Source organism: Plectrocnemia conspersa, unplaced genomic scaffold (genome assembly GCF_051122295.1).
Source record: "Plectrocnemia conspersa isolate PC_06_02 unplaced genomic scaffold, ASM5112229v1 ptg000014l, whole genome shotgun sequence".
Lineage (NCBI taxonomy): Eukaryota > Metazoa > Arthropoda > Insecta > Trichoptera > Polycentropodidae > Plectrocnemia > Plectrocnemia conspersa.
In genome coordinates, this window is record NW_028277178.1 from 4,586,139 (window position 1) to 4,601,363 (window position 15,225).

The window sequence follows — 15,225 nt, forward strand, 5'->3', positions numbered from 1 at the left end:
GGGCACCGTTGACAGACGAGCCCTCGGAGCGTAAAAAGCGATCAAACATAAGGTACGTGACGTGAATAACACGTGTCTTAAAAAATGTCCTTTCGGCATTTTTTTAATTTAAAATTTTTGCTCGGAGGTGGGTCCGAGTTTTTATATATGGACTTTTAATATTTTTAGTTTGCTTTTACGATTAGAATCGTACACTGCGAAAGATAAACCGAGATATCTCGGGCGAGAAGACGGTGAGCGATTCATCGACGAACAATGATTTTGTCCACAAGGTGCGTCTTTTGAAATGCACTTTTATTTACTCGCTGACAATGATGGAAAGACAGATGGGAAGGATGTTCAAAAGAATATAATTTAAATCTTTATATCAAGATTTTTTAATTAAATGTCATATTGTTTTTCGTTAACAAAAAGGTATAAGTCTGTCGTAAAAATATTTATTTTGAATAAGACGTAGTATGGTTTAATTATAAGATTATAAAAAAAAATATTTTAATAAGGAATTTTAAATTAGTATACCAAAATTAATGTAGTATTTGTGACATATATTTGTGTCAAATGTTTAAATATTTTTTTAGAATTAACATATATCAATTGAGTAAGTTATATCACCGATTATATTTAAATAATCACGTTTTTTTAAGAATTAAAAGGTTTCATTGAAATATTTATATGACAAATACAAGTCAAATGTAAACTTAACATGGTATATGGCAGAAATATATTATTAGCTTTTTTTATACATAATTTTAGTCCTGTTTTTCTTTGGCTTAAATTATTAATATATTAACAGCTATTATTATTTAAATAAAATAAAACAGTAGACATTTTATTTTTTCAATAAAATGCATTGAACAACCCCTTAGAACATTCTTCCGATCAAAAAACAACCAGCGCATGCTAAAGTTGCATAATAGAAATCGGGCAAGGGAGACAATTGATGCATTCTCTCTTTTATTGGATGCTGAATTTTTTCAATTGAACGTTGTAGTCTTTCTAGAAAAAGAAAGACGTTCATTTAAATAGAATATTTTTTTTTTATTATTATTATTTAGAATCAAATGATGAAATTTTAAATTAAAAAATAATATTCATTTGATTACAACAAAGATCATAAATTATTTTTATAAGATTTGGTATTCAAATATCTGTTTTACTTAAGTTTTGTAAAATATTTTTTATTTAACTTTTTATTACTGATTAGTAGTATACAAATTATTTAAAGATTTTAATAATTCTTCTTCATATCATTTTTGACATGGATTTTTAAAGTAGAAAAATTCAACAATGATTTCTCACAGTATATAATATATAAAACCAAATTAGCCTACCTAAATAAATTATAGTCTATATTGAAATATATATATATCTAAAACCATATTAGCCTACCTAAATAAATTATAGTCTGTATTGAAAAAATTCCAGTTTTAAAATACTTATGGCCAAAAATCTAATCAAGTTCTTAAACCAGACACTTTTAATACTAAAATTACACATTCTAGAAATAATATAAATATGTAACGAAATTTTCTATTTTACCAAAATTATAGTGAAGTGCACTATTTAAATATTTTTAAATTAAGCATTTCTAAAAAGTTTGATAGTATAAAATAAACTGGTTAAATTTCAGCCTTTTAAAATTTTTGATCTATATCTAGTATATAAAAATTCAATGGAAGTATAACATATAAATCTAGAGTAACACCGAAACCTTACAATCAAACCGGAAGGTTGCTAAACCGGACATATAATTTTACGTTTTTCTTTCCAATACCAAAACTAAAAAATAACATATACCATCACAAATTTGATATGAAAACGTCAGATTCTATAGAATGCAAGACCCACCGCGGCTGCAGCGCAAGCCAAAAGCTAAACTAAATTATCACCTGCCAAAATATGTCATTCTTCTGCAAGAAAAATCGCATTCTTCGCACCTTGGCGCTTTTACTTTTCATCTGCTCTCGCAAACAAACATAAATCAGCGCAATATGGCCGGCGTGTTGCCATCTTTGGGTCCTTTTTTGATGATAGATGTTTTTTCTTGTGGAGCTGCCATTCAGTTTCTTTGATGAAGATAATGCGCGGATACTGCGGCTGCTGCAGCAGGTACCGGCTTCTTGTTCGAATACCTGTCCATGCTATTTTATCCATTGAGAATATTTGCAATTTTTTTTAACAAAAAAATATTATTTATTTAACCATAAAAACTATATCAATATTTTAAATTTTCATATAAATATTCATATAAATAACTATTTCTTACTTATAAATATGTATGAGTAATATTGCTCTCTACTGACTTTGATTTCTGAATTATATTGCCTTGTATGCTTACTTTCTGTTTTTTTTTTTGTAGAACAAAATTTATTTCCAATCACTTCTTATTCATATTATTTTTAGGAATAAAGTGCAATTGCTCTATTTATTAGATAATTTTAACACTTGTGCTATTATAAAAAAATATCTAGGCTTTTATTACAAATATTTTACAATAAATATGTTGAAATGCAAGACACGTGTGTCATCGAGTTATCATCGATATTTATTAACACGAGCCAAAGCAAATAGCATGTGTTCCTTGAATAAAACACCCTCTTTGATATAACCGGTGTGACGTGCCACATGAAAGCATCTCCTTGATTTATCGACTATGTATATACGTTTAAACCTTCTCAATATTTAAAATAGATGTTCACTAAAATGAGATTAATTATTTAGAATAAGTAATGATAAGTTATTTTATATTTTACTAAAAAAGTATAAGAATAAATGCAGCTCTATCGTTAGCAATTTTTATTAAAATATGGTTTTTAAATTTATTGTTCTTATTCATTAGCTTAACATTAAATAAAAATATTACAATATTCTTTAACTGTATTTTTGGAATTAACTAAGAAAGTAAAACATGGATGAAAATTCATAAAATAAGATGCACACATATTTTCAATGTTTTATATATCTTCTTCTTGTTTTTGTATTAAATCATAAAAATATATTTTGCATATTGTTTTCTAAAAAAATATTTGCGAAAAAGAAAATCATATGCCTATGCAGTATTTATTGCATGACTCATATAGGTATGCAGTTATACACAAATTGCGGATATTTGCTTGAATTATATATAATATTTTTTTAGCAATTGTAGTTTGAGATTCATCGTGTATAAACTTGCACGTGCGTGCTAATATAGGGCACGTCTCACGTGGTATAATCAAGATTCCCTTTGTTGCTCGCCTATTGCGCAGTAGTTGCAAAGAACTCCCTTGAACCTGATTCATAATAAGCGGGATGTAACTGTAATTATTATTAATATCAAGCTCAGGATTTGCGTATCGAAGAAAAAGAAAGTAAGTGGAACGTGCGCGCTTTAACTTGAATTGCTATAAATAACTAGGTAAACGGCAGCTGTTTTTTTTGGAATCGCTGTTTGTAAAGGTGCTATGTAGGTAGACATTGTTGTTATTATATTTAGATACGATACTTGCGAATCAATAATATAAATACACTGTAAATACAATCTGCTAAGAATAATTTTAATTATAACATTTTTGTAAATAGCTAAGTGAATAAATACTGATTATACTAATTAATCAATAATATTAGATCATATGATCAGCTGTTCCGGAAAAATATTTAAAAACGTAACGGCAATTTAAAAATACCTGACACAAAACTTTTTTTATTTTTCACGTCTTCTGCACGAATGCTGCAAACGTTGAGAACAGAATGGGCCATTTGTGCCTGAACTTATGAATTCCGCACGAAAAAAACAAATAAAAAAATGGATACGTCTGTCTTTTACTATTCTTTTTTAGAATTTTTTATTAATATAACAAAAACTTATAGACATATTTTACGTAAAATCGCGCAAAAAATATTGAGATATTAAAAAATGTGAATAAAAAAATCTTTGATATATAAAAAATAAAATATATTTAAAAATTATTGGTCCATATAAACAAAATTGTTTTTAATATGTGACGTATGTATATACATACATACATACATATAAATTATTATTTTATTAAAAAATTTCACTGCTCTCATTTATAGTAACTGATTTTTACTTGATGGTTAGAAGTTGCTATCATATTCGGCAAAAATATTTTTAAGACAAGCGTCAAATTGTAGAACAGTTTCTTGATACTATTGTATTACAAAAAAATCTGTAACTATAATTTTTATGAATTTATTTATATTGCAAATAAATATTTTTATCTCTCATTAAAATTTTATCAGGATAAATCAGGATCGATATTTATCACTGTGTTTTTATGTGTTTTTCATTCTTTAATCTAATTGTATTTTAGGACTACAAAAGTAGATTTTCGCCGAATAAATATTAAATATTGTGGTTATTCAATATATTTATTATTTAAGCAAATCTTCATAACTTGATGGGACAACTTTATCTTTAAAACATTTTTTTCATAAGTCCTTTTTTAAATATTTTTTTATAAAAATGAACTGGCTTATTTATCGATCGCGGCTTGTTACAATTTGTATTAATGAATCACCCACTATTTAACCCAAAATTTAATTTTAACCACACAAGTTACCGTTGATTTTCAGCAGTAATTAATACCCGAACAATATGGCGTTGTGCACACCTTGCGATCGCGGAGCATTGAAAGCGAGTTAAGCCGGCCCACGGGGCAGATTTGCGAGGGACCCTCGTGGCAAGGACCCCTCGAAGGACCCCGGGGGACCCCAACCGTCGTACCCACCTGCTCGCACCATCCACCGAGCTCTATATACCTACGTATGCACCACCAGATGTGTGGATAATGTGACGATTAGAAAAGCGTTTAAACGCTACCTGGCATATGCATAATCCATGTTGCACCGGTATAGTTTTAAAAATCAATAGCACGATAAATATGACTTGGTCTATCTATAAAATTACACACTGAATTTAACTGTAATTGTTTTGTTTTTAGTTGAATTTTAACATTTTATTTAGCAAAATAATAAAAAAATATTTTTCAGAACACTTTTTTGCTTGATTGTGATTACTGATTTCCGGAAAGACAAAAAAGTCCAGAGAATTCACGGGAACCGAAATTTTTGCTTTATTTTTGGTAAAATCATTGAGAACAAATATGTATAATAAAAGTTTCTACTTACATATAATTTATTAAAAAAATCTAAAAACATATTTTTTGTAATTAGAAACGCAATTTTAATTATTAATATAAAAAAGCGGTTATAAAATTTTGTTATAAAAATAAGATAACATATTTAAATTTTTATAAGAAAAATGAATTTTTAGAAAGACCAATGCATTAAGTTGACAATACTTATTAGCTTTCCGTTGATGTTGATATTATATTGAGTTTTATATTAAATATTTTGAGTTCATTTTTCGGTAAGTTACAAAATGGTAAATTAATTTTGTCAATTACATTTATTCTTTTTTACTGAAAAAATGTTCTTATTGTTATTTAATTGTTTGCTTAATTTTTTCCGATTATCAACGTCATAATATTAAAATCGTCATCAGAAATATCTTATTATTAATAAAGAAATATCTTAATATTTATTTTAGTATCCAATTCTAAACTATGTAAATTAAAAAAGTCGATCTAAAAAATTTTTCAAATATATTTTTTGGGACAAACTTGAAAAAAGTTTTCATCTGCAACTTGTCAAATTTTGTGGAAATAATTAAAAATAGAGTCTATTTAATTTACTTTTTTAATTTTATTTGGAATAAAAATATTATACTTTTTCAAGTGTACAATTATGAAATTACCATTTTTAATTAAGTTTACTATTTTTAATTTGTATAATTTTTTTATAACACTAGTTGATTACGAAACTGTAAAAAGCGATATACTAAATAACTATCTAATTTGTAAAGATGTTTTGCTAAATAATATCTAAAGCACAACTCATTATCCTATATATTATATGCTAACGATAAACATACACCATAACGGTATGGCCCATATCAGATTATATCAAAATCGCGAGGGTCTTCGTAAATTCCGACACCTGAACGAAATCTGCTCTGGGTAGCGAAAGCGGGAGACACAAACGCCACAATGGCGTAGTTGAATTCCATTGAATTGAATTGAATGCATACGTACGCATCAGGCAAAGTGCACATGGCTCATACTTTAGGGGGTGACGCGTGCCAGGACAGATGCAACCACCCCTGCAACATCCCTTCGAAGCGCACACCTTTCATCCCGACGCGGGACACGTGTGAATGGCCAAGATCAACATTAAATGACCCGGCAAACGCGACTTGCTCATTGTGTGGGAGACAATTTTCGATTCTTGCAATGTCATCCAGCTGGACGTGCATCTATATGTTTCTGTAGCAAAAACTATAATTTTGGGGTCATTGTTAAATTTTTTTGATAGATAAAATTTACTTTTAAGCAATAAAAATAAATAAATTTTGTAACTAAGGATAGCTGTATTCATTGAAAAATCTAATTGCTTTTAATTTTTTTTTTTGTAGATTATAGAATAATATTTAACGATGGGCAACAACGACTCAAAGTCATCAATTTATTTTATTATTACTCCTGGTCTTAACCAACATTAATACAACTTGGTTTTACTACTAGCTTATTATCTTATATTGTAAGATTGTAATACTACATATAGTTTTTGTAGACCTCAGATAGATCTGTAGTTTACTTTATCTAACTATTTGTGCTCAAGCTGGCATGATTTAAAATCCTAAAGTTAGGGCTGAAAAATAAAAAAAAAATATTCTCACGATAGTGGAATTTGTGCATAATCTGCATTTAAATGAATATTTTTTTTAAATATTATATAGATATAAACTGAATAAACATTTAAATAAGAAATTGTAGGGCAACTGTTATGACCAAATAATTTAAAAGCATATTTGAGATATTTTAATTCAAATATATTTATATGTACTCTTTTGTCATTTTTTATTAATAACTCTTAGTTACATTGATATTGTCGATCGTTTGTGTTCACAAGAAAAATGGTTATAAAATTAAAATAAAAACAAGACTTATCTTATATTAACGTCTCTCATTATTTTACACAGATTCCCAGCGCGGATGTCACCAAAATCGGAACTGTATTCCTTTTTATAAAAGACACACTGTAAATATGATTAATTAAATACATATACTAACATACATTTAACTTATATTTTGTCTGCAATTACAGAATTCAAATGACTCTAGATGGAGCGATACACGTGCAAAACGTTCAGTATGGAATGACATTTGCGATTTCCAATAATGGAGAATCTGCATTGATGTACCACGCCAAAGGTCAAGTGTCCAGCTATAAATCGAGAATAAGCATTTTAACTCACAATCCAAAGGGCGACAGGTGAATATTATCAACTGAGATTATCTTCAGACAACGATGAGTAATAAAAATGTTTATGAAACTCTACAGGCTCGCCAAGATTTGGCACAAGGGTATAACGTTCATGACCAAAGAGCGTCCAATCATTTATCTGTTGGACGCTGGAGGTGTCAAAACTACATCTGATTGGTTCATCGTCATGGATGAATATTGTCCATCAAAAATTTTCTATTTGTACTAAATATAATAATAATATATTCATATCATTAGACAATACATAATAATGCATATTTTTAGTAATTCTATATATGGACAAGAATGCATAAATGACGCTGTTTCGTTGTTGTATCACTCGCGTTTTTGGATCAATTACATGGGTGAAAAAAATTGGAAAATTGGTGATTTGCGAATAAGCGAGTCAGCAGATGGACTTTTGAGGTTAATTGTATTAATTTATAGCATTATATTAGTATTTTTAAATCAATGGTGAATTTTTTACAGGATCCAAAATGTCTCCAATATGAGCAGAATATCTATAAAAGGCAATTATGGATCGGCATGTATGAATACGCCTTATTTGCATTGTACTGCATCCCTAGGTTTAAATGGACATTTGTTCGTAAGGTTGTATTTTATTACGTTAATACTATTATTATTATGTATGGAATAATAAATAATATTTTTTATAGGTGCGGTAATTGTCGCATGCATTATGATGGTAAAATTTTCATAGTCAGAAACGAAGGTCAAGCTGCTGCTATTGATAATGAAAATAAATTAAAAATATTGTAAATATATTTATAATATACCTATATAATAATCGCATTATTACGTTAATAAAACACATTTACTTATTAATTTATATTTTTTTAAATTTCACTTACTGTGAAATCTTAAACTTAAAAATAATATGATTAAAAATAAAATACAAAGGTGTCACCTATTTTTTGTCGTGTTAGTGTTACCGTATAAACTAGTGCTAAAAAATATCAGTACAAATCAGATATGCAAAACCTTGAAGTCATTTTCATTTTTTAAGTATTGATTTGAAATTCTTTCATGAATAAAAGTATGGTGATGCATGTGTATACGTGGACTATAAAATCCTGAAATTTTGTCTCCTTAAAAATAATTACTACTGGAGAGAAACCTAAGTTCATCATCAGTCGGATCGAGAGAGCGAGACTGAGAGTTATTATACATTTGCCTGTGCAGTACAAAATTTTTAAGTAGCCATTTGATTTTAAGTTATGCAGTATAAATTATTAATTTCAATATAGCAGTAAGCAATGATTTTTTGGCTTTCAATACAGTTTAAAATTAAACTTGCAATTTTATTATTCATATGTTGTAGGAATTATTAATCATTTATTCAAAATAAGTTTCATTAACCTATTGTCTCTTAATGGTCAAGGAAATTCACAAGAGATTTGATAGCAGTACCTCTGGGAGCGTAGGCACCTTGGGATAATTCAGGCCCTCTGGGAGACCCGAGCTGTGGTGAATGCAACGTTTGGGCTGCAGTTTCTAGACCAACAGTTGTAATCGAGGTACCTACTAAGTTAAAATAAATTAAAACTGATTATTGTAAAGCGTTGTTCACGAGATCAAACTTTTCCGTCCATCGTCTCCCTTGTTTCATATGAGCAATTGCATATTTGTCACTTAGGCTCTAAGTTTTTCTTTCTTAATTATTATAATCTTTAGTTTCTGGCTAAATTCCTCTGCAGTTGACAAACAATACAAACTTTTAAATGCATCTGTGGAATTTGTATTTGTATCAGATGTGTTATTTATAGTCCGTTACACATGTGAAAAAAACATAAACCTTTTACCAATAATTGCATTGAAATATAAAAACTTTAAATATTGAACCATTAAGTGCATCCTATCAGCGGTTCATTTAAAAACCGTTTTATAATTTTGCCTAAGAATTCTTAGTTGGGTTTGTTCTACGAAATAAAAAAGCTCTTTGTTATAACTAGCTTAAAAAAGTATTGTTACTACCATTGGATTAGCCTAAATAAGTTTTATATTTGTTGAAATATTATTCTTTAAATTTATTCTAGATATTTTTAGATTAGTTATCTGGTTCGATTTTTATACTTTTGATAATTCTAATGTACTTAGGAAAAAATCAATGTAATTTACCATAAACTCTTAATGTACTTTTCATGGATTGACCATTTTGTAATCAAATATTTATTTGTAGCTTGTTATATATATTTTTAATAGTTTGCGATGTAGGTTGGCATGATTTTTTTTATTACATTAAAACTGGTCTAGTTAATGAGCAACAATTAGTTCTACTATATGTTTAATAATTTATGTTTTAAACACTATGTTCACCTATTGGCCTCCAAAAGTTTTCAGTTCTACACTACACAATCATTAATAGTAAATTAGTTTCATTATTATTAACTTATTTATTAATTGAACTTCAACTTTCCTATTTCTTCCTTATAACAGGCAAAATTAAAAAAAAAATATATCTGTATGAGGGGATTTTTTTGCAAACTATTTTCTTAAATTTAGTAATGCCATTCTATTCGGGAAGTAATATAATAATATATCAGATCTTTTCTCTTCTGTTCTTTTCACAATGTAGGCACATTGATAATCTATGGATTACATTGGTATAAGAGTTGACTATTATATTGTTTAACCTTTCGGTTTATGCGAATTTTGATTCATAAAATCATTTTTAATAAATGAAACGTTTTGACGTTTTGAATAGTATATATATACTATATCTAAAAATTATTATTTTCTGCAGTGCCTCACACAAAATTTGTGGGAGAGGGGGGGGGGGGGGTACAATAAGATTATATCATATCATTAATAATTTGTAATGCTCTTTTTTAATACGTCAAAAATATTATTTAACCAAATTTTCACATTTTCTTTGCTGTTCCTTTTGTAATCTCCGAAATTTTCAATATAATAATATTCTATTTCACTATAAATAGTTATATATGTGTGTATACATAAGTATGTTTTTTATGTGTGCTCTAAATCCGGTCTTTTCAAAGTGTTGTTTGGTGGATATTAGCAATATTACTGTGGGGGAAATTTTAAAGAAAACTTAATATTTGAAATTGAAACTTAATACAGAAATCTTACATTTTTTAAATATGGAAATAATCGTATATATAAAAACAGCATTTTTATATTTTTTTACAAGTGCTACAAAAATAATATAAAAGCTTAAGAATCGTTACAAACGCATTTTATTTTTGGCAATCAATTTATCTGGAGCAACACTTGTGGTGCCCTCTTTCCACGGTGCCCTAAGCATGTGTTTAATAACCCTTTAAACGCCAGAGAATTTTTAGTGAGTCACCTGTGATTTCTCTTTACGCGTCAGTATCTCATTTTAAAAATAAATATAAAATTCTTGGTTTACAGATAAATAAAGCTGGTATAATAATCTTTATTTTTTAAAAATAATGTAAATAATTTGTTAACTTAAATAGTTAAGGGCTAACCCAGCCCTGCTCATTATTCTCCTCCTCAGAGAATTCAGTTATACTAACTGGAGACTTCAATGCCAGGCACTCGCATTGGAGTTGCTCTGGCTCGAATCGATCCGGAACGACAGTTTTTAATTACTTAAATAATACCGATACAGTAGTATACTTTCCAAACTCACCAACGCATCACCCGACCAATAACATGACGCCGTCAACTCTTGACATCGCATTGGTCAAGGGTAACTTTCGAATATCCAAAATGCACTGTATCCAGGCTCTGTCTTCGGATCACCTCCCAGTGTTTTTTACTCTGGAGGGTGAAGTCGAGATAGTCTCTGAGATCTCATTTGATTATGCTAAAGCTGATTGGAAAGGTTTTAAAAATAATATTGAAAGACGCATTCCGTTAATGCGCGAAAACTATACAATTTCAGAAACTAAAATAATAGACGACGATATAAATAACCTTTTATCCGTAATAGAGCAGGCAAAAATTGCCTTTGTCCCTACGCGTAAATACATGTTAAATAAAATTGTACCTACACCGGAAATTCTAGAATTTATTAAATTTAAAAACAAAATACGAAAAATGTGGCAAAAAACTAAAAAACCGCACCTAAAAACATTAATAAATAAAGTAACCCACTTAATTCGCGTTAAAATCCAAAAATTAAAAAACGACAACTGGACGCGTAAACTTCAAAAATTGCACCCCGCGGATAATTCCCTTTGGAAAATAACGAAATCGATTAAAAATAAACGTTCGGAAATTCCCCCATTAAAAACTGGAAACAGCGTTGCCAATACTTGCCAGGAAAAAGCGGACTTGTTGGCGAACGCTTTTGCCACATCATTTGTGCTCACACGTGACCTCAGTCACACAAACACAGAAAGAAGAGTTAAGAGTGTAATTCAAAAAATTGAAAAATCAGATTTAGATATAAATTTAATTAACAATGTTACTCCTTTAGAAATTTTAAATATCGTCAAACAGCTTAAAAACCAAAAAAGTCCTGGACTCGATAGATTAAATAATATTCTCATTAAGCAACTCCCATTTAAGTGCTTTCAATTCTTATCAAACATTTTTAATGCATGCCTATCTTTAGGGTATTTCCCCGCTATTTGGAAAACAGCAAAAATTCATCCCATTAAAAAACCTGGTAAAGACCCGACTATTCCAATTAATTATCGCCCGATAAGCTTACTTTCATCAATTAGTAAAATCTTCGAAAAAATAATATTGATAAGGCTTAAAGAATCACTTAATAAAAAACTAATAAATGAACAGTTCGGTTTTCGCGAAAAGCACTCAACCACTCACCAACTTAACAGACTGACTGAGCACATATCTGCCAACTTTAACATGAAAAAAAGCACAGGCTTAATTATGGTAGATGTGGAAAAAGCGTTCGATACTGTGTGGCATGATGGACTTATATACAAGTTGTCCAAGTATGAAGCCCCTGGCTATCTTCTCCACATTATCCGCTCATACCTGAAAGACAGAAGCTATGTTGTTTCACTAAATAATGAAATATCGTCTCCGCGTAAAATACCAGCTGGAGTACCACAGGGAAGTTTGCTCGGGCCGTTTCTATTCATATTGTATACAAACGACATTCCCATCCTAAAAAACACCCACCTCTCCATGTATGCTGACGATACAGCCATACTAACCAGTTCCCACGGTCTTAAACAAATTTCAATTAGATTACAAAAATCCCTGAAAAACTTAAATACTTACTTTAAAAAATGGAAAATTAAAATAAACGAAAACAAAACAGAAGCCATAATTTTTACAACCCGTCGACAACCTTTACCCCCACCCCTTAAAAGTGAGGAAGGCACTCTCATAGCATGGAGAAAGAGCGTTAAATACCTAGGCATCCACCTGGACTCCAAGCTTAAATTTAACCAACACTTAAAAGAACTCCGATCGAAAGGGCTAACCGCTATCGCTGCTCTTCGACCAATATTTAATAGAAAAAGCGCGCTAACAATCAAAAATAAAATTCTTCTCTATAAACAGTTAATTAGACCAGTCTTAACATATGCTTGCCCGGTATGGAGCAATACGAGTAAAACTAACTTTGATAAATTACAAGTAATTCAAAATAAAGCAATAAAAATAATATATAACACCCCATTTTATACGAATCTTAAAAAGTTACATAAAAAATATAGAATTCCAACAATAAAAGAACATTGCTATTATCACACGGATAAATATTATAAAAACATTTCGCGAGAACATACTAACCCACTAATATCCAGTATCGGTAACTACGACAAAAAAGGACTTAAATTTAAATATGTACACAAAATGCCAAAGCACATCTTGCTCTAGGACATTCAAATGCAAACAATAACAGCTTTAGTTCACTGATTTATTGTATTTTTTAATTATTTATGTGTTATATTTTATAAATGTATGTATATTTTGAAAAATATTTTTTTTTTTTTTTTTTTGTAAAAGGTTTTATGTGTTTTTCCTTAAATCTTTAATTTATTACACTTAGGGATAACTTATTATTATTATTTTTTAATTTTTTAATTGTAAACAATGGAAATGGTTATAAACCAGTATTGTGTATTTAACATGTCTGTATACTATTGTACCCATGAATATTTCTGAAATAAACGCGTTAAAAAAAAAAAAAAAATTCTCCTCCTCAGTGTTGCTCGCGATGCAGATCTATTAATTCTCTGGTGGTCGATTTCTGGTTATGTTACACCAACTAATTAAATGAATATATCCAGTCCTATGTTCTTCTATGAGAATACAATTTCATCGAGAATTAGTGGCTCTCGTTTAAGACCACAGCTTCTCCAAGCAGAATTAAAATGTTTATTGATAACCTCAGTCCTTTATCGTTGATTTTGGGGCAGCCCATGCTGTAGAAATATTTTTTTTAAATATCTAAACGCGAGATCTCCCTTCATTCACTATGAAGCATCACTGAAATAGTGATTTGGTGTAAAGTTTTTGAAGATTGAAATGATCCATGAGCTAGAATAATGAACTGTATTTTTATTAAATCGTCCTTGAAATATGCAGGTTAAGCAGAAACATTATTCATAACCAGCAAAACTTAGAGTGGCAAATAATTTTCATCATTCACTGTTGAGAGGATTAAGATTATTTTTTGCTCATATTGCGAAATCCATGTTTCACAGTATTTCTTACTTAATACATGTACTTATTAGATAGAAAATAAATCTTTTATACACGTTTAACAACCGCACATCTCGGTGTATTTATACACCATGACTCGGCACATGATACGTACGTTCTTCGTGTTACAATAAGGGGGCGCGTTTTTCGTGGGGGCACATCACCCTCCCGTTTCATAACTATTTTTACCATCAAGACGCAGGGATTCATCCGCTAATGGACGAAGGACTGGTTACACACCTTGCCTATACACGGAAGTGTACCACGTTGAAAACCGAAGGGGACAATTATTATTATTCGGGGCGTCTAAATGCGGCACCGAACACTTGAATTATCCAAAATTAGGCGAAAACGCCGTTTTCGTATTGCTTCAACGTAAACAACATAAATTATGTTCAAAGTCAACCAACAACCACAATTTGTGCAATTAACGATTCGAGTGCTTATAACTTGGCTTAATTTTATTTATATTACTCATGCTCAGTAGGCAATGAAGTACATTGTTTATGCTTTAATCTATTTTATAGATAATAAATAATATATAAAGCATTAGATAGATTAAACTTGCATTTTAAAGTGTTGCACTGACCGTGAATTATAATTTTATGTCAGCTTAAAGAAGTTTGAGTTAATGTATCATCTAAGATGTAGACTAGCAATTATTACATCACATATATTAAGTTTTGAGTTATGATTATAATTACAAAATAATATTACGACAGTATTATGATACATTTGTTACGATTGAGTCATTCAATAAATTTTTATACACCGGGCCACCAAGACGTTAAACTTTTTTCCTAAAAAAGGTCGTGTGAAATGGTTCTGCGCCAACCATTTGGACGGAACCGCTTCTCATACATTATTAATAAGTCCCAGTTGCAAAATCGGATGCCAGACCGTTTAATTTTTTTATCTCGTCTCATGCATATCCATATATGCGAGTTTCCGTTATTTTTTCTACTACCTGTTTTCTAGGGTCTGTTTTTTTTGTCTCTGCGATTGATATATAATATTTTTTGGTGGAATCCTACGTTGGGTCAACGCACCAAAGCACATGCGACTTCCTGATTACGCATTCCGACCGTCTCCACATCTGCTCAAGAAGTAGAGATTTTTTTAAGGACAATGTACGGAAGTTTTCCCAAGGGGTGTGTTTGTGTCCGATGAGAAAAAGTGGAATTCCCCTTGCCTTTTCTGACCAGCGCCGGATAAATCTCGGATGTACCCATTATTGGTCGCGATCAATCGATCCGTTGG

At 29.9% G+C, this 15,225-nt stretch overlaps 1 protein-coding gene across 1 annotated transcript; it reads left to right on the plus strand.

The window, feature by feature from the left end:
• Positions 1-221: 221 nt before the first annotated feature.
• fest (wurstfest) lies at positions 222-8,151 on the plus strand. Its single transcript, XM_088203200.1, has 7 exons — positions 222-272; positions 7,043-7,101; positions 7,168-7,335; positions 7,405-7,548; positions 7,612-7,752; positions 7,816-7,938; positions 8,004-8,151. Exons 3-7 carry the CDS (start codon positions 7,175-7,177, stop codon positions 8,104-8,106), a joined length of 672 nt encoding a protein of 223 aa, XP_088059326.1. The 5' UTR covers positions 222-272; positions 7,043-7,101; positions 7,168-7,174; the 3' UTR covers positions 8,107-8,151.
• Positions 8,152-15,225: the final 7,074 nt, after the last annotated feature.